General features: G+C 40.7%; 1 protein-coding gene and 1 long non-coding RNA gene across 2 annotated transcripts in view; one reads left to right on the forward strand and one right to left on the reverse strand.

Annotated features, from left to right (window-relative positions):
* Positions 1 to 4947, reverse strand: part of SESN3 (sestrin 3) — a 72401-nt gene extending 67454 nt beyond the window's left edge. Inside the window, exon 1 of the mRNA XM_026706866.2 lies at positions 4656 to 4947. Within this exon, the coding sequence (XP_026562651.1) occupies positions 4656 to 4778 (123 nt within the window). The 5' untranslated portion in view covers positions 4779 to 4947. The remainder of the gene's footprint in view (positions 1 to 4655) is intronic.
* Positions 4948 to 11747: 6800 nt separating this feature from the next.
* LOC148125245 (uncharacterized) overlaps positions 11748 to 24378 on the forward strand; it is a 43716-nt gene continuing 31085 nt past the window's right edge. Inside the window, exon 1 of the long non-coding RNA XR_015744262.1 lies at positions 11748 to 12007. This is a non-coding gene — a long non-coding RNA (uncharacterized LOC148125245). The remainder of the gene's footprint in view (positions 12008 to 24378) is intronic.

Genomic DNA, 24378 nt, shown 5'->3' on the forward strand with positions numbered 1-24378 from the left:
AATTTCTCACAAGTTGCAAAGGGGTGAGGGGGAAAGATCAAGTAGGATGTGTAATATGATCCAAGAGTTCACCAGTGTCTGGAGAGCTAGAAGTAAATACACGTAGCAAACATAGACATTGGTTAGCATAGGATACAGTTTTTATGAGTCTAAAGCACTTACAGTACAGCTTTTTTAAAAAAATAGTTTGATCCCTTACCCCCATGCCTGTTTTCCAGAGCCAAACCCTTCGGGAGAACGGAAGAGAGAATTCTACAATTTCATGGCTTGAAAAACAACTTTGATTGGCACTTGGCCTCACAGAGGAAGGAAAAAAGAAAAACAGCTTTGGGACAAAGAGCACAAATATTTGAGCTCACTGACTTACATGTTTCTTCATATTTACAAGAGAAATCATGGTGCAAAGATATAATTAGAAAGAGGTTGCCAAAGTGAGACTTGAAGTTGTCCCCACCTCTTTCTGTCTGTGTGTGTGTGTGTGTGTGTGTGTATGTATGTGTGTGTGTGTGTGCGCGTGTGAGGGAGGGAGGGAGGGAGGGAGGGAGAGAAGAACAAAGGCAAACAAAACTTTTGCTGTAAGTTGATGCTTTTGCACAGCTCAGCAGTTTTAATTCATTTGCACTAGACAAATAAAAAACATCTCAGCTAATGCATTCAGTTAGCCACATGTACTAAGAGATAAAATGATCGGAATATTGCTAACCTGTAGATGACCAGGATGTTAATATTGTTAAGAATGCGCTTTGAGAGGTTTGGTTTTGGGGGGTGAAGGCAGACATTAGCAGTTTGGTTTATTGTTTATAGGTTTTCGACTTTACTTACAGAGCTGGGAACAAGCATTAAGGTCAAGTACTCCTCCTTATCCTTTTCCCCCTCCGCTCAACATTACTTAGCTTAGATTCTTAGTTGTGTTAATATCCCTTGTAGGAGTTTAATGGGAGAGTTTCAACTACATGCCAGTTTACAAGCTAGCCAGGGTTCTTAACATTTTTTCCCAGCCTGCCTGTTTTCCACAGAGAAGTGGAAGATAAGCTTAATTAGGAGACAGGTGGTCCAAGAATCACCAGTGAATTTCATTGCTGAACAGATTAGAACCAAAGTTCCTCCTGTGTATAACCCATATTCTAATTACTGTAACAAAGAAGCCGCTATTGCCAACTAATGGAATACAGTGTTGCTGCAGTTGCAAGGACTTTTACCTGAGCTTTACCTGGTAAACAAATTAAATTGCATTTGGTTTATTTATCAGATTTATATCCCACCTTGCCAGGAGCTCAAGGTGGGCACACGGTGTTCTTTTCCTCAGTATTTTATCACTCAGAAAGGATGCAATCCAAATACGTCATTCATTTGAATAAATTTGCATATGGGTGCACACAGTGATTCAAAGCCCCCCCCCCTTCCTTTGCACCCACCAATCTGCCTTCCTAGGGAAATTGCTTTACCAAAAATTTAAAAAGCTCACCTACCGAAAACAAAATGTCGACCTCCATCATGACTTTTTATTTATAAAATGCCCTTTGTAACCCAAATGGGCCCCAGAAATCTCCTTGGAAATAAACATTGTGAAGGATACCCCCAGTGATTTGGTGCAGGTACACACCCCTTGCTTGAAAAGCATAAATGTTGCATAAACTAGGAGCCACATAGATGGTACTTCTGTGAGGAGGTAGCAAGATGTTTGTTAAATTAGGGATTTACACAGCAGACATTTTATGAGCAGAAAACTCTACTCACAAGCAGTTACCTTGGAAGAATGCCTGCCATATTCTTGAAATTCCAGTTGTAACCACCATCCACCAAAATTTGAAGCCTGCTTAGACACAATTTTGTTTACCAACGTTTATTGAACTGCCGTAATTCACACAACATACCAACAATCATGATTTTCCCAAGGACTTGGATGATACAACCATGCTAAGTGAAAATGAATGACATTGTGGCTTAGCTCAATTTTAGAACCAGATTGAGAGTTTCAAAATGCAAATTAAATAAGTTGTTAGGTACCATACATGGACAACCAAAACAAATTGACTTTTTTCCTTTGGAAAAACAGTGAGAAGGGTCTCTCAAGATATTAACAATTTATAGTTTTTAACTTCTTCCATACTTTTAAAACAATAGATTCATTTAAATTCAGGGCAACTTTTATTAATTGGATAAGACAAATCTATGCATATGTCTTAAGATTTGTATTTCTATGATCACATAGAAACATAAATGTATGCATGGATTTCTCTTGTCCAATCAATTACAATGTAGTTTTTATTAAACTTATTATGTGTCATCAAGATAGTGTTGACTCTTCACGATCATATAGATTTTCTCCGATAATTATAGTATTTATTTGGACAGAATAAAAAAAAGTTGCCTGTACTGCATTAATACAATAAGTATATTTATACATCAACCCACAGTCTGCAAAACTATGGTTTACTGAACAAACAACTGGATTCAGATATTATATGATGTAATGCCTGGTTCAGACAACAAGTAAGAGTATAATATGGTTTGCATCATTGTGGTCTAGTGCAATGCATGTACCCAGCCAATGATATGCAGGGAGTAAGGAATGTTCCCCTAATTGTATACTTCAATATAACAAAGATCTCACAAAACATTGATGGAGCATAACCAATCAGCTGCACAAACATATCAATTTTGACCAAGACTTGTGTTGAAAACAATATTTGGAAGACCCACAAATCAATCAGTCTGATAGTACCAACCCTACTATCCAGCCATTCCTTACTTTTTCAATTTTATTCTTCCATCAGAAGGAATTTATTATTGTGATGGATAATACCGGAACAGTCAATTCTGAAGACTATATTAGTCCTTTAGTGTCCTTTGTTAAAAGTTCATCAGGTGCAAAATCTTAGTATTGTCTAAAAGCCTTTTCATTAACAATAACTATATAATGAAGCATGAAGGCTGAGATGAGAAAAATACAGTGAAATTTTCACACAACTTTGCTAGGGAGAAATTAATATAGGAGACAATAACTATAGAAGTCAAAGCTTTGAAAGGGGAATACACAATCTAAACAAAAGAACTTTGTCACAGTATTTGTTCTGAATTTTTCCAAGCTTGAATTTTCAGGGTCAACAGGGCAGAGTTGAAATAATAAGAAAAAAGCAATAGAAATGCAGCAATATAAACACAGTTATTAAGATATGAACAAATGCCAGTTTAGTCTCCAACTAAAATCAGTGGGATTTATAAGTGCTTATAACATTTAAATATAGATATGTTTGGATAATTTTTAATACAGCGTTCCCCATCTTAGCCGATATAAGGTGATTATAAAAACCGTGGTCCATCTGGAAGGCACCAGATTGGTGAAGGCTGATTTTAAGATATTAAATGAATCACAATACAATTTCAAAAACCTGCAAATCATGAATCTGCTGTTTTTGGCACTTGGATTTATGACACAACAAATATCATTTATCTTTCTGTGATGGAAGTGCAGAAGGCACTGCAGTGTTCACAGTTATTTAGCCATCATCTATTTTTGTATTTTATTGCAGCATAAAGATTATTAGCAGAGGATTAGTAGCCTTACTTGTATTTTATTACTAGCACAAGGATTACTAGCATTCACAAAGACCCAATTTCCTACATCCATATTTACTTAAGAGTAAGCCCCATATTCTAGCTGGTTATCACTTAGAGGTGATCAAAAGAACATCTCCACTCATTTTCTGATTTTAATGAACATGATTAGCTACTATAGTTGTTCCCATGTCATGCCCTGTTTTTTTTAAAGTTGTTTTTCTTATGCATTACCCCAAACACTTTTCCTTTAAAGAAGTGAGATCTTACTATATTAAAAAAAAATCCATATTTGTTTGGGAAACATTTTGGGAAAAGGCAAAACCAGAAGCACCACATACAGGAAAGGCACAATGGGAATGCAACATTACCAAACAGTATTCACACAACATCAATCAGCACATAATTTGACACAAAATTATTAGGTGTTTTTATTGCCTGCACCTTATTTTATATCCCTGAACCATGACAAGAGATATAGGGAAATGTGAGCATACATTTATTGCCATAAAAAAATAAAATAATCTTAGCAAGCTAATACATATATGTCTATATATACATAATTTCTCCTATATTTGTGCGTACATATATCTGAATGAAGCAGCAGAGAATGTGTCTGTATATATATGTGTGTGTATACACACACACATATATACATACATACATATATATATACACACACACACACATATTACATATTACATACATGTTTGTGTGTTATCTATATATTTTTGAGGAAATCGTTGCAAAACCCTCCCAAGGTACAAAACAACCCCAAAACAATAACAACGCTATTATTATGACTATTATTATTATTATGGTGATTTCTCCCCAACTACCTTCTCAAAGCCCTTCTGAGGAGGTGTGGCCGGAGCGAAGCAGCCCCAGCCGCCTTCCCTCAGCCGGATCCCCGCACTCCCCAGGGGTGCCGAACTATAACCCGTCATTCTCAGCCAGTGCCGCGGATAATGGGTGCTGTCGTCCTGCGTTTCCGGAAGAAGGGCACCGGGGAAAGGCAGGCGGAGCAGGACCCCCCCCCCAAACCCGAACCCGGCATTTCGGTGAGAGACAGAGAGGGAGAGAGAGGGCAGACCCACCTGCCTCAGGACTTTCCGGCAGTTGCTACAGACCCGACGGCACTCGCTGCGCCCGTGCCCGCTGCTGTGGCCGTCGCCGGGGACCGTTGGAGTGCAAGACGTGGCGCCGCTGCTTCTGTTCATGGTGCAGCCGGCGAGCGGGGGCAGAGCAGGCAAGCGGTGGAAGGCTTAGGGTCCGGCTGGTTTCGGAGCCCAGCGGCGGCGACTGCAGCCCCAGCAGAAACGCCTCCGGCCGCCGCCCCCTCCCCCCGCCCCTTCCAGCAGCGCCGCTTGGCTTCGCCAGCCCAGGAACAGCCACTTCCATCCCTCTCGCGCACACCCCTCTGCCGCGGCCAATGGCCGCGCTCCGACCACGCCCCCTCGCTCCCCGACCGGCCAGTAGAAACGCCGCAAGAGCGCGAACCAATCGGAGCGCTTCTCTCCCGTCCTCATCTCCGGGCAGTCTCCGAGTGAGGGGAGGGAACCCCAGAAGGTAAAGGGGCGGGGCGAAGAGGAGGCGCACGTCCAGCTGGAGGGTTTGGAGGCCGGGCTTCGTCCCCAGCGAATCAGAGGCGCCTCTGTCAAGGAAACCGGGGAGAGCGCGCGCGCACGAGAGCGTTACGCCCCCCTTTTGCAGCTCCCGGCGAAGGAAGAAGGCACCAAAAAAAAAAAAAAGGAAAAAAAAAAAGAGCGCAGTTTTCCTCACGAAACTTGTCGAAATCCAGAAGCAAAACTGCGGGAATGCATCATCCTTCGTTTAGCTGCTTCCAAAAATGGGAGCAAAAAATTGTTCAAGTCCAATCTCGGTTTTGGGGGGATGGGGGTTTGTGTTCATTGCGCAACGCCTTTGTTCCATCCTTCCACAAATCCGCCAGATATTCAAACTCCAACTCCCATTATTCCCAATCAGTTCAGCCTTGCCAGCTTTGGTTTAATGGGCATTGTAGTCATTATGCAATGGAAGACACAAGGCTGTGAAAAGCTTGTTCTTGCTTTGGGGTTTGTAATACCATACAAAACGTAAGATACAGCCCTATTGCTTGGGTTCACAGTGTGCTAATCCATAACATGCTTTAATAAAAGAGGAAAGGAAGCTGCAAAACATGGTTTATAAACTAGAACATGATTTATATAAACTTGAACATGATTTATAAACTAGTGTTCTAAACTAAAAACAAACCATGTTAACAGCTGAATAAAATACATGCATACCTTGAGTTTGTCTCACTGAGGCCAGCTACAGCCCTATGCTTGGGTTCACAGTTCATAGCATGCTTTAATAAAAGAGCAAAGTAAGCTACAAACCATGATTTATAAACTATATCATTTATATAAACTTGAACATTGTTCATAAACTAGTGTTCTAAACTAAACAAACCATGTTACAACTGAAGAACATATGTGTATATCTTGAGTTTGTCTCACTGGGGCAGGCTAAATTGGGAAGAGGTTGCTTGGTGGTAAGGCCTGTAGGAAGTTAGCACCCACCCCTCTCCTAGAAAAATGAAATAACCTGGGAAATATTAAAAAGGCAGAATATTTCCCCTAAAAAGAGTAAAGTAGGAACTTAGAGAAGCAGAAACTCAGCCCCCCCCCTTTGCTAATGGGCCATTAAGGCCTAGGTCAAGAGTATTCTACATAATAAAAGGTCTACCCATCTCACCACCTGGCCTGGGAAGATTGTATCAGCCAACACTCAGGTGAAGCCATGTAGTCCAGACAAAGCCTACAAAGTTAGCTAAGACCCTGCCCCTCGGAGTCTGACAGCCAATGAGATATATTTTTTATACAGGAACAGGAAACATTAAGGTGGGGTCCAACAGAGGTTACATAAGGGTCTCTCAGCATCTTGGTCTTCCCTTCTTGACCTTCTCACCTTGAAGTATGTGATCATCCTTTCTTTTTCACTTTGGAGCTGCAAGCCATGTGGTCCTGCTGTCCACCATTAAACCATCTTTCCAAATAGCCTCCATGTTTCCAGTGTCTTTTTCCCCCACTTGGAACTGAGCCCAGAAGGATATTTCTTTCAACAGGCCCATTCATTGAATGAACAAGATTCCCACTTATAGGTCAGTTGTATGGATTTGCATGAGTTTGTTTTTTTGTTGTTGCCTCTTGTGTTGGACTTAACAGTGCTGAAGGGCTGGACAAAAATGATCCCAAGGAAGAAATACAGTATGATGTTTATTACAGAAGCACATATCCAAGCCTTGCAAGGATTATTGAGAGAGCTTTACTAAAAACAACAACAACCTGGCTTTACTGAAGAGATTGAAATCCAGGAACAATGCAAGCATTTAGGATGATTCTACAGCCTACCTACCTTTAAAATGCACAAGCATGCTTAAATAAAAGGAGCAAACTCAAAGGTACTAGTGGGGAAATTCCCAGTGTCTCTTGAGAAAAAACAAAAACAGGAACCCTGTAATGCTAGAGAGGAGGCATACAATGACATGGCTCTTCTGATCACAAAGACTGGGCTTCACTGAGTGCATTTAACCCAATCACTGCCGGCTCACAGGAGGAAACTGAGAGAACAGTGCAATAACAAACAAAATCAAGAGGCGGAGAATCCAGTTGCCATTGAACAAAGCTGAGATTCACAAAAGCTGGGCCCTGAAGGCCTAATTTAGCCCAAACATATTGGGGTACAGAAGAAAGAATTTACATTTCCTTGGCAGCACAGCCTGAGCATAAGCCCAGTGTGGGTGCTTTGGATGACACATCAAAGAGCATTGGTATACATGATGCAACTCTTGTATTAATATCACAATGTCATAAATCACATTTTTTTGTTGAAAGCTTCCCCCCCAGCAATGAAACAGTAGCAGCTGGCCTGGGTAATGTTTTACAGTCTGCTCAATGCTTTCTGGATTGTACCACTTCAGAATACAGGTGGGATCTTACATGAGACTGCTCAACAATTCAAACAATCCATCTGTGGCATGATTGTGGGACCGTGCAAGAACTTGTAGATGCAGGCAATTTTATGTCCTTTATTTCTCTTCAAGATCCTGTCATCAGCTGTGCAGTTGCAATGACTAATTAAAGTAGAACATCAGCTAAAATGAACACACAGCTGGATACACACCTATGCTAATTTTTTTTAAAAAAATTACGAGGTTCTTTCTCCACAGGTATTTTCCCTAAATGCTATGGGTGCTCAAAAGGCATAAATATTATTTATGACTTTTGGTATGATTTGAGATAGATAAAATGCCAGGGTAAATTTTCCTGGAGTGGATTACAATAACAAGTTTGTTAACAGAGAGTTTTGAAACTTTAATCTTGTTTTGTTTTACTGTTCTTCTTTCTGTTAACTACTATATAGCTTATAGAAAGTGGGTCAATAATTTGCAAATTGTTTTAGTAGTTTAAAATTTTTGAGAGGGCCTGTTTGACCAGGGGCGGGAACTAATAGTAAAGTGTATTAGTATTCAACCAGACGGGATTATATCTGTTTATCTGTTGTTGTTCTTGTTTTTTGATGCACTTTTTAATGCTTTTTTTTCTTTTTTCTTTTCTGTGGAATTTTTTGTTTGGAGTTTTGTATTTTAACTTTGTCTTGAATAAAATAAATAGATAAAAAGGCATTAACACAATGTCCTCTGTGATTATCACTCAATCAAGAATCACAATAATACCTATGGTGGTAGTTGTAGTGAGTTTAAAGTCATGGCTGGTTAATATTTTATGTACTTTCCCTAAGCCCTATTAAAGCAATCTAAGTGAAGTGGTTCTCATTTTCGGTCTGACAACCAGCTACATATTTGTATGCTGTGTACAGGGTTAGACTCAGAAAATAGCATGTGGTTATTCACAGTTCTGCAGCTGCATAGGTGACCATGAAAAGCAGCTTCAAAAAAAGAACAAAGTGACCCATTATTTCCTGCTTGCAAATCCTTTCTCCCCTGCCTAAGATTAAATGAAAAAGGGCAGGAAATACTGCAAAAAAAGTTATATAATGGAAGCTGGCAATTTGCATCTCTCTAAATCCAGCTTTGTGTCCACTGCTATAGGTCTCTCCAAATGTATCATTAAATATATCTGTACATTCCTTCCTTGCATTTTCTTCCATTAAATTTCATGTTCCAAGGAAGAAAATACGTAATTATTTTACACTGCTCAAAAAAATAAAGGGAACACCACAATGTAACTGCAAGCCAATCACACTTCTGTGAAATCAAACTGTCCACTTAGGTAGCAACACTGATTGACAATCAATTTCACATGCTATTGTGCAAATGGAATAGACAACAGGTGGAAAGCATAGGCAGTTAGCAAGACATCCCCAATAAAGAAGTGGTTCTGCAGGTGGTGACCACAGACCACTTCTCAGTTCCTACGCTTTCTGGCTGATGGTTTGGTCACTTTTGAATGCTGGCGGTGCTTTCACTCTAGTAGTAGCATGAGACGGAGTCTACAACCCACACAAGAGGCTCAGGTAGTGCAGCTCATCCAGGATGGCCCATCAATGTGAGCTGTGGCAAGAAGGCTTGCTATGTCTGTCAGCATAGTGTCCAGAGCATGGAGGCGCTACCAGGAGACAGGCCAGTACATCAGGAGACATGGAGGAGGCTGTAGGAGGGCAACAAGGACCAGCATCAGGACCGCTACCTCCGCCTTTGTGCAAGGAGGGATAGGAGGAGCCCTGCCAGAGCCCTGCAAAATGACCTCCAGCGGGCCACAAATGTGCATGTGGCTGCTCAAATGGTCAGAAACAGAGTCCATGAGGGTGGTATGAGGGCCCAACATCCACAGATGGGGGTTGTGCTTACAGACCAACACTGTGCAGGACATTTGGCATTTGCCAGAGAACACCACTGGTGCCCTATGCTCTTCACAGATGAAAGCAGGTTCACACTGAGCACATGGGACAGATGTGACAGGATCTGGAGATGCTGTGGAGAACATTCTGCTGCCTGCAACGTCCTCCAGCATGACCAGTTTGGCAGTGGGTCAGTACTGGTGTGGGGTGGCATTTCTTTAGGGGGCTGCACAGCCCTCCATGTGCTTGCCAGAGATAGCCTGACTGCCATTAGGTACCAAGGTGAGATCCTCAGACCCCTTGTGAGACCATATACTGGTGTGGTTGGCCCTGGGTTTCTCCTAATGCACGACAGTGCTAGACCTCATGTGGCTGGAGTGTGTCAGCAGTTCCTGCAAGATGAAGGCATTGATGCTATGGACTGGCCCGCCCGTTCCCCAGACCTGAATCCAATTGAGCACATCTGAGACATCATGTCTCGCTCCATCCACCAACGCCACGTTGCACCACAGACTGCCCAGGAGTTGGGGGATGTTTTAGTCCAGGTGTGGGAGGAAATCCCTCAGGAGACTATCTGCCACCTCATCAGGAGCATGCCCAGGCATTGTAGGGAGGTCATACAGGCACGTGGAGGCCACACACACTACTGAGCCTCATTTTGACTTGTTTTAAGGACATTACATCAAAGTTGGATCAGCCTGTAGTGCTTTTTTCCACTTTAATTTTGAGCGTAACTCCAAATCCAGACCTCTATGGGTTGCTAAATTTGATTTCCATTGATAATTTTTGTGTGATTTTGTTGTAAAGACATTCAACTATGTAATGAACAGAGTATTTAATCAGAATATTTCATTCATTCAGATCTAGGATGTCTTATTTTTGTGTTCCCTTTATTTTTTTGAGCAGTGTATAAAACCATACAGGCTTGATATACAGGTTGTCCTTGACTTGCGACCATATTTGAGCTCAAAATGTATGCTGCCCTGGGAGACATTCGTTAGGTGAGTTTTGCCCCATTTTACAACCTTTTTTTTTTTTTTGGCCAAAGTTGCTAAGTGAATCACTGCAGTTTTAAAATGAATAACACGGTTGTTAACTGAATCTGGCTTCTCCATTGATTTTGCTTGTCAGAAGGTCACAAAAGGTGACCACATGTCCCCAGGACACTGCAACCATCATAAATATGAGTCAATTGCCAAGGGTCTGAATGTTGATCATGTGCCCATGGAGTACAACCCATGTAATGGTTGTAAGTGTGAAAAATGACCATAAGCCACCTTTTTTCAGTGATATTGTAACTTTGAACAATCATTAAATGAACTGTTGTAAGTTAAAGACTGCTGTCATGCCCCTGGTGGAGACTGACTCTGAGGGAGAGGAGGAACAGCCAGACAGTGGAAGTGTGGCTCCGGAAGTTGTGGAGGAGGCTGGGGAAGGGCAGAGGCTAGCTGGGCAGTCAGAGGAAGACCCAGGCCCATCCCCTCTCCATCCTAGGGCACACAGGGAGGAGAGGATAAGGGAGAGACATGGTCTACTTGGGAGGAGAGGGCTTTGATCCTCTTCATGGGCTGCAGCTGTGACAACTGAATAAGAGGACAGACATGTGTACTGGTGAATGCTGGAAATAAAGCATGGATATATCTCTAGTTTATGGTTCCTCTCTGAGTTTGGCGTCCTTTCCAGTGTGTGTTTTGTTATCTGTGGATGTCCTCCAGCCCTTATCTTGCCTGGTTTGTGTTGCTTTTTTCCTTCTTCTTGTAACTGTGGGAGTTTTTTGTCATCCCTCAAGGATATTCGGAGCTTGGAAGCAAAGTGAAGGAATAAAAGAGGCTTTACCTGTTTTCTGGGACTGTGTTTGTTTTTTCTCCCACCCTGGGTCATCACAACTGCCTGTAGTTAAACACCGATAAAGAAACAAGCAACTTCCCCAAAGAAATCCAGTTGAAAATTAAAAAAAATTCCACTTCCTTGCCCTTCTACAAAGGCATTGGAGGTAATTTTTAGCTATCCATATCTTTTTCTATCATTTTAAAATCACTCCGACTGGTTAACATCCCACAAGGACGGAAACTATTTAATTTGAGGAATATGGAAAGTCCAGCCTTATCGTAGAGCGAATTTGTGAAATGACAGAAAATGACAAAATTAGGGAGCAGGTTGGATAAGATAACCATGCACTGCACAAGTGAGCCCCATGTTTCTTCTTCAGGAACAGCCATTGCCCTTGGCAAAAGAATAAAAGAATTAATAACCACAACTACAGCCTAGCTTGCTTGCACATGCAGAAACAAGATAACTGTGCTGGAAGGCAGCAAGAGATTAGATATTGGCTCTGGGGGGGAAGTTGAAAAAGGTTGGAGAGTGTATGTGAGGTCTGTTTGCCTCAGGTTGTAGTGTTAGTGAAAATGCTGAGTCAGAGTACCTGGTCTCTGTGCTAATGCAGTGAGAAGATATAATTAGGACAGAGCTGATGGGGACTTGTTTTTTCAATGCTGCAAACCCACCTCAGAATACCTCCCGGACAGATTAATCACACAGCAAAATATCAAGAGAAAGTTATGTGGGAAGAAATTACCATCCGGCTCAGTTCCAAACCTGGAGAAAGGTACTGGGGACAAAATGGAAGCTGATTGGAAAGAGAGTCCATTTATTGATGAACGGAACGCATGTTTGTGGTTCTGGTGCAGCTGACAAAATGGAGTTGAGAGTGACGGGGTTTTATACCTTCTCTTGGGCTTTGCACTTGAGCTTCCTGTTCCTGTATAAGAACATGTTTTCTATTAGCTGTTGTCAGACTCCCATGGGGCCATGTAAGGGTTATGTAGGGGTCATAGCTGGCTGTATAGGCAAAGTACAAATCCTAGGTGTTTGTCTGAGCTATGATTGGTTGAAGTTGGGCTGCTTTGAGGGTGTTAGTCAATTCTATTGTGGCTCAATGCCTGTTTCCTGAAGGATAATCCCATCATCCTGGAGCTGAAGGTCTTTTGTTTTGTAGATAAGCTTCCCAATCTTTCTTAATGGGCACAAAATATCTGCTGGGGGCAAGGGTGGGATTCAATTTTTTTAACAACTGATTCTGTGGGTGTGACTTAGGTGGTGGGTGTGGCTTGGTGGTCATGTGACTGGGTGGACATGGCTTGGTGGTCATGTTATTGGCTGGGTGTGGCCAACTCAATATCACTCACATCGAGGCACGCATCTCCTGGCCTGGCCTCTCATGACTGTGGGGATGCTGCAACAGTCATAAGTGTGAAAAATGGTCATAAGTCACTTTTTTCAGTGCCATTGTAACTTTGAATGGTCACTCCACACAAGCAAAGTACCAGCAAAGGAGGGGAAAAAATCTCCAGAGAAGTTCCTGAGACAGGAAGTCTAGTCCTGCCAAGAATGTAATAAGGGTTAAAGGCAGTTTCTATAAGCAACACCAGAATGTTTTCTTCCTGCCTTCCTTACAGGATTAGGCCAGTCATTTCTTCTAACAACAGGTTCTCCAAACTGCTTAGAATGTTACCAACTGGTTCTAGAGAATAGGTGTGAACTGGTAGAATCCCAACCCTGGCTGGGGGCTATTAAGACTGAGTCTGCTTCCTGCCTCTAAAAAGCATGTTTCTCCATTTCTCCCTTTGGGAAATATAATATTCTGCCTTTTTAAATATTCCTCAAAATATTTCATTCTTCTAGGGGAATGGGTGTGGCTTTGCACAATTATCTGTTTGAGTTTTTGTTGCAATTCATCCCCAGGTTTGGTAAGACCCTAAATTGTGTTTTGATTTGGGAAGAATCTGCAATCCTCAGTAAGCACTGTTTGCCTTCTAACAGAGATGGGCAGGCCTAACAGAGCTAATTCACAATTGCCCGCTTATTGATTGCCGAATATAGAATAACAGAGCTGGAATGGACCTTGGAGGTCCAACCCCTGCTCAGGTAGGAAACTCTATACCATTTCAGACAAATGGTTGTCCAATCTTTTCTTTAAAAAGCTTACGGTATTGGAGCATTCACAAAAAATTCAATGTAGAGAAAAGTAAAGTCCTACACTTAGGCAAGAAAAACCAAAAGTACACATATAGACTGGGTGAAACCAGGCTCAATAGTAGTAACTGTGAGAAGGGTCTTGGAGTCTTAGTGGACAACCAGCTAAATATGAGCCAGCAGTGTGCAGCAGCCTCCAAAAAAGCTAATGCAATCCTAAATTGCATTAGCAGAGAGATACAATCAAGATCAAGTGAGGTACTAATACCACTCTATAAAGCCTTAGTAAGACCACACCTAGAGTACTGCATCCAGTTTTGTTCACCACATTATAAAAACGATGCTGAGACTCTAGAAAAAGTACAGAGAAGAGCAACCAGGATGATTAGGGGACTGGAGGCTAAACATATGAAGAACGGTTACAGGAACTGGGCATGGCTAGTCTAGTAAAGAGAAGGACCGGGGAGACATGATAGCGGTCTTCCAATATTTGAGGGGCTGCCACAGAGAGGAAAGAGTCAAGCTATTTTCCAAGGCACCTGAAGGGCAGACAAGGAATAACGGATGGAAACTGAAGAAGGAGAGATTTAACCTGGAAATAAGGAGAAACTTTCTGACAGTGAAAACAATCAACCAATGGGATAGTTTGCCCTCAGAATTTGTGGGAACGCCATCACTTGAGACTTTCAAGATGCGATTGGACTGCCATTTGTCAGAAATGGTGTAGGGTCTCCCGCTTGGGTGGGGGGGTTGGACTAAATGACCTACAAGGTCCCTTCCAACTCTGATTATCTGTTGTCTGTTATCTGACTTCCTCCTGCAAAAAAGTGTTTTGATCTGTTTTACTCTTCTTTGTGAAGCTGGACAGAGAAGAAATATAGAAAAGGGAGGTATTATTTGACATTTATTAAATTTTTATGCCTTTTAATGACATTCCCATGTGAGAAGTGAGAGCCAACTTCTAAGCCTGTTCAAGACGAACATTCCTCTCTTCTGATTTTTATGTAAATGTCAAAGGACACAATATGATTTTGACCAACCCAATTTAAAATTTAAATTGATCTCTCCAAGATCCATTTTTGTCTGTCTGAGATTCCTATTTGTCCTTAGAGCAGTCAGTAGAAAGCTTTTGAAATTCAAGTCAGCTCAAAGCTGCTATCAGGGCTGATTTAAACAAAGGCTGTACCTTGTTTCCTGGATAGAATCAATCACTTCTGTGGGAGGCAGCTGTTCACTATATTATTGGTTTTGAGCACCTGTCAACACCTTCTCTGCCAAGTTAATTGGGGTCTGAAAAGCTAAAATGTTTTTCAGATTGATGTCTTGATAGATCATTCTGTGGCCATAGTCATAAACCCACCAACTTTCCTGTGTTTGGCTCTCTGGACTCTGCCTGTTTAGTTTAGGCATTTGTCATTCCAGTCTGCATTGGGTATAAAAATTCTTAATTTGGGGTAGAAAATAAGAGTTACCATACTTGGTGCAGACAGGAATGAGAAATAGCTAAACCAAGCAGATCTGGACATCTGATAAAACTACCTGCCAAATGCAGCAGTTGTCTCTCTCTGTGTGTGTTTGTGTGTGTGTGTGTGTGTGTGTGTGAATAAGTTTTATTCATGAGGAGTTTTACACAAATTCATTTATTATATTAAAGGATTGCCATATTGAATTATTGCAGGGTTGCTGAAATTTCATCTAGGGAAGAGTTGGAAAATGGTAACTTTAATGCTATGCTTTATTTTGATTGGATTCCAACCTCTTGCTAAGAAATTAAAAAAATTGGGCCAGTAAGGATAATCTTGCTGCTTCTCTTCCCTAAGTAATGTTGTTTTCAGCAAGAATGGAGAAGTTAAAACAAGTTAAAATGATGAAACTCTCCATGAGGCCTGGCTATGAAGAGACAGAGAAATGCTAATACAAGTATTTTAAAACTGCATGTGATTATTTAAATGAAATAGTGTAAGGACCAAAGATACTGCTTCGAAGAGACTTTCTTTCAAACATAGGGAAATGGATACCTGTTTTTGCACCCCACTCTCTATCCCTCAAACTTCCTTGAACCGGTAAGGTAATACTAAAAACCTCATTAAAATACTTAAAAATTATTCACCTCTTTCTTGCTCCTATAGACAGAGCAAGGAGCAGAAACATACTTTACACAGTTTACTTTCCAATATAAGAACAGAGGGTGAAATATTTACAGACCCCTCACATCCCGGACATAAACTGTTTCAACGCCTTCCCTCAAAACGGCGCTATAGAGCACTGCACACCAGAACAACTAGACACAAAAACAGTTTTTTTCCCCGAAAGCCATCACTCTGCTAAACAAATAATTCCCTCAACACTGTTCAACTACTACAAAGTCTGCATTACTTTTACTGTTAATCTTCTCACCACTCCTTATCACCCATCCCCTCCCACTTTTGATTGTAGGACTATAACTTTGTCGCTTGTATCCTTACAATTTATATTAACTCTTTCCTAGTATGATTTGATTGTTGTTTGTACCCTATGACTGTCATTAAGTGTTGTACGTTATGATTCTTGATTCTTAACAAATGTATCTTTTCTTTATGAATACTGAGAGTATTTACACCAAGACAAATTCCTTGTGTGTCCAATCACACTTGGCCAATAAAGTGTGGCTTTACTGGCTATTCTATTCTATTCTATTCTATTCTATTCTATTCTATTCTATTCTATTCTATTCTATTCTATGAAAAATGAGAATACAGATAGTCCTCGACTTATACTTATTTGTTTACCCACTGCTTGAATTTACAGCAGCACTGTGAAAAATGACTTACAACTGGTCCTTGCAATTGTCGCCGGATCCCCACGGTGGGATTCAAATTTTTTTACTACTAGTTCTGTGGGCATGGCTTGATGGACATGGTGTGGCTTGGTAGGCGTGGCAGGGGAAAGATACTGTAAAATCCCCATTCCTTCCCGACTCCTGGGGGAAGGTTACTACAAAATCCCATTCCCTCTCCACCCCACTAACCTGCTTTCCAGCTCCGTTTTCCTGTGCAGGGCAACAAAAGAAGACCCAGCCGATCAGCTGGGACTTGGGGGGCAGAGAATAGATGGGGTCCGGGCCAGTCAGAGGTGGTATTTGCTGGTTCTCTGAACTACTCAAAATTTCCGCTACTGGTTCTCCAGAACTGGTCAGAACCTGCTGAGTACCACCTCTGCTACAGTCACATTATCAAAATTTGGTCACTTGGCAAGGGGGTCATGTGATTGATATGTGTGATCTTCGCAGCCATCTTCCAACAAAGTCAACAGAGGAAGTTGAATTTGCTTAATATCTTAATATGATTCACTATCTAATGTGGTAAAATTGGGGGTGACTCCCTTAACAATTGCCTTGTTTAGCAACGGCAATTCTGGTCTCAATTCTGGTTATAAGTCAAGGACTACCTGTAATAAAATAGAATACAGGTAATCCTCAACTTACAACAGTTCATTTAATGGACCGTTCAAAGTTGCAACGGCACTGAATAAAGTGACTTATGACCATTTTTCACAGTTGCAAACTTTGTGGCATCCTCAAGATCACATGATCAAAATTCAGATGTTTGGCAAACTGACTCATGTTTATGACGATTGCAGTGACCCCAGGGTCATGTGATCATCTTTTGCAATCTTCTGACAAGCAACGGGGAAGCCAGATTCACTTTAACAACCAGATTATTAATTGAATAACGTCAATGATTCACTTAACAACTGATGCCAAAAATGTCATAAAATGGGGCAAGGCTCACTTAGCAAATGTTTCACTTGACAACAGAAATATTGGACTCCATTGTGGCTGTAAGTCAAGGACTACCTGTATTCACAAATGAAGTCATATTGATAAATGTTTATCTTTGTAAGCTGCCTGGAGTTACTGAGAGTGACTAGGGCGGCCATATGAATTTTCTAAAATAAATAAGTATCTGAATGAACATTCCAGAAAATTGCAGAACTGTATCAGATAAATGTAACACTATAGAACAAGCTGCAAAATACCATGTTCGTGCATTTTTTTTCCTGACATCTGATCTAGAAATTAATTTAGGAAGACCCGCAACAATCCCAATCAATCATGCTCCATCCTTAAGCAACCCACCTTGGCAATGGGACAATTGCTCTAAATATCTGGCACTGTTTAGTGCAGCAGCTTTAGAAGATTACTCCAAGTTCAGGAATGGGGTGTGTGCTGAGTCACAATTCCTAATTTCAGCATGCCAAGCTGTTTTACAGCCAGAGAACCTTCTAATTAATTTTGTGCAAATGAAACTTCCTGTAGCTGAAAGGCAACTCAGATTTTTTTCACAGGCTGGAAGTTATATGATACCATCCAACAGATAGCAGCCAGAATCTCGGGCAGTGGGCATTTCCAAACAAACTTGCTATGGGAGCCTAGTTGTTGCTTGTGGTTATTATCCTGTTCTAATGCATAAGTGGCCAACATGTAAACCCATTTGTTCATCCACTGCCCACATGTTATAGGTTGGTGGTTCTTCATCTCAGTGATGTGTGACCTTGTATTCCCAGAATTCCCCAGCCAGCATGCTTGTGGTGAAACAGGATGAGAATTATAATAACCTGCTCAACTTGCCTACCTTCTAGACGTATTAACTTTACAGATTTCTCCAGCTTGAATAGTCTAGGAGGTTAAGAATTCTGGAACTTGAAATCCATACAGGTAGAACCAGAAGTGGTATCCAGCAGGTTCTGACCAATTCTGGAGAACCGGTAGTGGAAATTTTGAGTAGTTCGGAGAACCAGCAAATACCACCTCTGACTAGAGATTTTACAGTATCCTTCCCTTACTATGCCCACCAAGCCACGCCCACAGAACCAGTAGTAAAATTTTGAATCCCACCATTGGATAGAAACCATCTTGACTGGGGACAATTTCTCCTATGGTTGTAATAATATAATTTGTTTTATTTCATTGAATTCTCTCCTTTAGTTTACAAGCAACAAGTTCTTTACACCAAGAGAATTGGTTCTCTATTTGTTGGTTCTTAGGCAGCTAAAAAAAAAGCATGTTTGTTCTAGTCCAAATTCCCAGAGGGTTGCGGTAAGATGTATACTTTCTGTAACATTTTGTAAAAAGATATGTGTGTAATATATTTCCAGACAGAAATTCAAATACTAGTTTGTGAATCTACCCACTTTCTCTTTTGCTTCTCTAGTTCCAACACAATGTTTTTTTTTCTCATTAGAAATTATACCTCCTTAAATCCTTGTGGTTTATTTCTAATTACAAGCAGGCAGTCCTGTAGTATCTGCAGCATCTATCCCTGCATCAAATAATAATGATAATAAAATACTTGGATGAGTATTATTCCAGCTGGTTTGATGTGGATTATGCCACTTTTAAAGAGAAATTAAGAGCTTTATATTTAAGCATAGAGAATGTCTAATTTACAACAGCCTCCTTTGAGAAATTATGAAGAAACATTATAAGATGCTAATACTCCAGATGAAACAGAAAGCAAAGAGAGAATATCCTAGTTATTATTAATAAATGCTTCTCTCTGCAAAGAATTTGAAACCTTTTGGAATTTAATTTCCGGAGCTTTCACTGTTCCCTCCATCCCAGATTGCTGCATACCATCTAAGACCTGGGGACGGGGGAATATTTCAAATCAATTTTTATGGAGCCTTTTGTAAATATGGCAAACAAGATGAATCGAAGTTACTTACCGTTCGCAGGAGGAACTAGTGTCAGAAAAAGTAGATCGTTGACCTTATTTCAAAAGCAAAATTAGATAAGGTTCCTGGCTAGGATAATATATCCATTGAACTCAAAAAAATTAAATAAAAAAATAGATGGGCAGTGCCCTTAATTGACAGCTTGGTTTACCCAATAGATAGTTCTGATTTAACCTCTTTATGCTGGAATAGGGCTATAATAACCCCCCTATATAAGGAGGGAGAAATTGAAGACCCTGTCAATAATAGGCCAATTAATTTATTATTAGTTCTGGGAAATCTTTCTGCAAGATATTTAAATGGAAAAAAAGGCCTCTTATCTTGAGAAACTTTGCTGTAACAAATGCTCAGGCTGCTTTTAGGAAAGGCTGGTCAACCATCAACCAGTGCTTTATGTTAGCTACAATAATTATGTAATTATTTGCTGCTTTTATAGATGTTTTTAAAAGACCTAATGGATCAAACAATATACTTGTAATTTTCCAGGTACGGTATAGCTTAGCTGGAATTTCTACAAATTCTTCCGCTGTTTGCCACATTTCTGTAGATATATCATCAAACTGCTGTCGCCTTCCAATGAGATAGTGACTAGACAGCTAATCAAACTTCATTAGTTAGTGCTAGAAGATCTTTACAATATTTTTCTAAAGTATTTTTGATGTTAACATCTCTACTGTATGGAATTTCAGTATACTTTTTCCACCTTTGTTCAAGTTTATTTAAATCATTAGATACATACAGTGTATGTATGTGTATATAAGATACATACAGTGTGTGTGTGTGTGTGTGTGTGTGTGTGTGTGTGTGTGTGTGAATTTTACAGATAGATAGATGGTTTTTTTTTAGTGTACCACTTGAGGTTGGAACTTTTGGAAGACTTATCCTCTTTTTCTGTTTCAGTTTCTATCATCATCTTTACAGATGTTTGACATTGCTTTTTGTTTCTTCTAGTAGCACTCTGAAGTTCTTTGTTTTCTTCCTGTTTGTCTTTTTTTTTTTTGGCTTGGGTTCGATCTCTGCTCCCTCTGACCATGGTTGAAATTGGCTCCAAAGGAAGGAAGAGAATTACTGCAATAGTATGTCTTCTAACCCTTAAAGCCTGTCCAGAACCTAGACACCTTGATCAATAATACCAAAATCTGTGGCGAGATCAAGGACAGTTGAGATGGATGTATCACCCCCATTCTGCTCCCACCAGAGGTCATGGGCAAGTGAAGTCAGTGCTGCCTCAGTATTAAATCTAGACTGAAATATGATTAAAGATGGCCCAGATAATCTATTTCCTCCAATACATTCAAGTTCTATAACCTTCCTCCCTCCGTCCCTCCTTTCCTCCCTCTTCCCTTCCTTCCTTCCCTCCCTCCCTCTTCCCTTCCTTCCTTCCTTCTTTTCCTCTTTCCCTCCCTCCTTCCCTCTTCCCTTCCTTCCTTCCATCTTTCCTTTCTTCCTTCCCTCCCTCCCTCTTCCTTTCCTTCCTTTCTACTCTCCCTCCCTCCCTTATAACACTAGTTGCCTATTTGTTAAAAATATTGTGGACTAAAATGAAAGAAGATCTAAATTTAAGCCACTTCATGCTTTTGGAAGAAAGGCAGACTATAAACCTAATTATGTTTGTACAAATCACCCATGGCTGACCAATCTTGATTGGTTGAGAATACCGATTCTCCGGGCTCAAACAAAATGCTGGGCATATCACAACTGAACACATGAGAAATTAAAATCTGCATTGACTTGTTTCTGATTCTATTGTGTGAACACAGTGACAGCTTCTCAGATAAACATCACAGGAGTCTTGTGAAACAAACACTGTGAAAAGGAAAGGAGAAGGAAAGAAAATTATGCTTTGATCCAGCAGCTGCCTTAGGGCAAGACTGGGATTAAAAGTTAACAAAGATAAACAAAACATCACAAACCGCTTTTGTAATTACACTCAAAGGTGGAACGGCAAAAGAGATTGTCTAACAGGGTACATCGTTCTAGGGCCCATTGGAGCAATTTTGATAACTATCGATAAGTCTATTCTAATGCAATCCTACATTGCATTATGAGAGGGATACAATCAAGATCAAGCGAGGTGCTAAAGCCTTAGTAAGACCAGACCTAGAATACTGCATCCAATGTTGGTCACCACATTATAAAAAAGATGTTGAGATTTTAGAAAAAGTGCCGAGAAGAGCAACCAAGATGATTAGGGGACTGGAGACTAAAGCATACAACAAACAGTTGCAGGAACTGGGCTTGGCTAGTCTAGGGAAGAGAAGTACCAGGGGAGAAATGATAGCGATCTTCCAATATTTGAGGGGCTGCCACAGAGAGAAAGGGGTCAAGCTATTTTCTAAAGCACCCAAAGGCCAGACAAGGAATAATGGATGGAGACTGAACAAGGAGAGATTCAACCTGGAAATAAGGAGAAATTTTCTGACAGTGAGAACAATCAACCAATGGAACAGCTACCTTTAGAACTTGTGGGAGCTTCAACACTGGAAGCTTTTAAGAAGAGATTGGACTGCCATTTGTCAGAGATGGTGCAGGGTTTCCTGCTTGGGTGGGTGGGGGTAGGACTAGATGACCTACAATACAAGGTCCCTTTCAACTCTGATTATCTGTTAATTTGTTAATCTGTTTGATTCTAGAGTTGACTTTTGACATCTACATGAAAATTTCAGTACTGCTTTCGTTTTTATGGTCTGCCCCCAGTCAATCTTGGCTTCCAAGTATTAAGTATAACGTATTATTTTTATTTATTTTTCAAAGCACTGGATACTCAGTCAGGAAAGCAAGTGAGTGCAGCTAACATGCCCAATGTGGGGTGTGGAAATCTGATGACAGAAATAGCTTTCAATGACTGCCACAGCAATAACTTTTTTTTCTCAAAAGCTTCTTTAATTCCCCAGAGGCATGCACTATTAAAAATATTTTTTTTGCCTCCAGGCTCGCAATCTAAAAATGATTGGTACCATAGAAAGTACCATAGAAAGTGTAGACAAGGAAGTGTTAGAGGAGAAAAGCAGAACTGAGAAAAAATAGGAATTGAAATAGAAGAACCTCAGTGTTCTCAGTATAGGTTTTTAAGATCTTGTGGGAGAAAAAGTAGGATGGAACTCACGAGTTTATAAAATTATTTTGTTCTTTAATATAAAAAGTTATTGTTCCTGGGTAGCTGAGCTTTTTGGTACCGCCTGGTGATCACGGTGATGAGACTATTAATATTTCAATGTAGAGACTACCTGTTCAGCTGTCCCCAGGAATACATTTCTTGAAATACACTTCCATAATTCAAATTCAACAAGTCATTAGCCATGCAGGCTAGGAATAAGGGGAAGTATAACCTCTCACTCTGAGAAGGTTTTGCGCCATTGATCTGTTTGCATTTTGGAAAATGTGAGTCAGAAACAGAACTGTCAGTTTCAATAACTGCAAACTTAGAGGTTGGGCTGTTTGTGTGTGCCGGTATGCTGGATATTGTAGTCCAACACATTTGAAAACTTCTGGCTTAGGAAGAGTTGATAGGCATCAGAGAAAGTAGGATTTCTTGAATTGAAGCCAGAGACTAAGATTGAAAGTGCCTGCATAAACTTGGAAAGAAAGGGAGGAAAGAGGTAGGCAGGACATTGGAAGAATCACTGGGCTTTTTCCACACTACTGATGTGTAAATATTTTCCAGACTCTAGAAAGACTGCAGAGAAGAGCAACAAAGATGATTAGGGAGCTGGAGGCCTTTTGTCTTGTAGATAGCCTGGCCCAGTCTTTCTAAATGAGCATCAAATATCTGCTGGGGGCAGGGAGCTGCTCTTTGTCTTTAAAAACACGTTTCTCCGTTTCTCATCCAAGGAAATATAATATTCTGCCTTTTTAAAAATTATTCCTCAAAATATTTTATTCTTCTAGGAGGGGGGTGGGTGCTAACTGGCTTGCATCGTTCTGGCTGAGGTACTCTTGGAGTTGAAGTCCACACATTTTAAAGTTGCCAAGCTTGCAAAAACACTGATCTAGTTCAATCAGATCCCACTAATTCAGTGCATTCATCTCAAATTCGGATTCCAAGGGTTCTCCATGTTGAGAATCTGGGCTGAGTGGGGGTGGGGGAAATCATTTTGTTTCACAGAACTGAACCTGCCTTGTGGAATAGCCTGTCACCAGAAATCCAGATAGTTCTATCACTTCTAACCTCTTTAAAAAAGCACCATAAAACCCGAGTTATTCAGAAGAACATTTAATAAAGATCTCTAATCGGTGCACATTATTACTTTATGAAAGATGTTGATACTTCAAGATTGTTATTTCTGTATTGCTGTTATCATTGTTTTGGTTTTTAGTGTATCCTTTTGTTGGAAGAAAAATCCACCTGGTTCGGTTCCAATCCAGGAAAAAGGCACTGGGGATAAAATGGAGGCTGGAGGATGATTGGAAAGAAAGGTTCCATTGATTGATGAAGCAAAACCACCAACCCCATGTGATTTTGGGACAGCTGACAAAATGAAGTTGAGAGTGGGTGGGTTTTTGTACCTTCTCTGGGCTTTTTATTTGAGCTTCCTGTTCTTGTACAACATCCTTTAATATTCTGTTGGCTGTTGTCGTATTCCTATGGCATCATGGCTGGCTCTGTAGGCAAAAGAGAAAATGCAAATCCTAGGTCCGTGATGGCGAACCTATAGCATGCGTGCCACAGGTGGCATGCAGAGCCATTTGTGCGGGCACACGAGCCCCAGCCAAACTTACCTGCACTGCGCATGCACGTGCCTCACAGCTGATTTTCAGCTTGTTTGAGGCCTTTGGAAGCTGAAAAACAGCCCCATTTTGTCACTTCCTGCATTTCCGGATTTATCTACAAAATACATTAAATTGAAATTAAACAACAGAAAGTTGGGATCCAAATATGTAGGGCCCTTTCCGATAACGAAAATGATTAACCCAGTCACAGTAAAGCTGAAATTACCATCGTTGCTGGGCCTATCCATCCAGTTTTCCACATCAGTCTCCTGAAGCCTGTTGAAGTCGAGAGTGATTCGCAGGAAGTGAGCCCTATGCCATCGACAAATACAGACCACTTCAAAATAGACAAAATACTTGATTCCCGCATACAAAGAAATAACGTTTAGTACCTAGTACGCTGGAAAGGATACACAGACACGTCCTGGGTACATCATGAAGATATGTGTGCAGATAGACTGTTACGACGCTTCCATACTAGATACTCCGATAAGCCTGGATCCCTGTTGTAATATCTATACATGATAACTTACTGTTGTGTTATTTTGCAGGATAGATCCTGGTAGAGGGGACCACCTG

This window comes from Pseudonaja textilis, chromosome 7 (genome assembly GCF_049901715.1).
Source record: "Pseudonaja textilis isolate UNSWEBS1 chromosome 7, rPseTex1.2, whole genome shotgun sequence".
NCBI classification, from domain to species: Eukaryota; Metazoa; Chordata; class Lepidosauria; order Squamata; family Elapidae; genus Pseudonaja; species Pseudonaja textilis.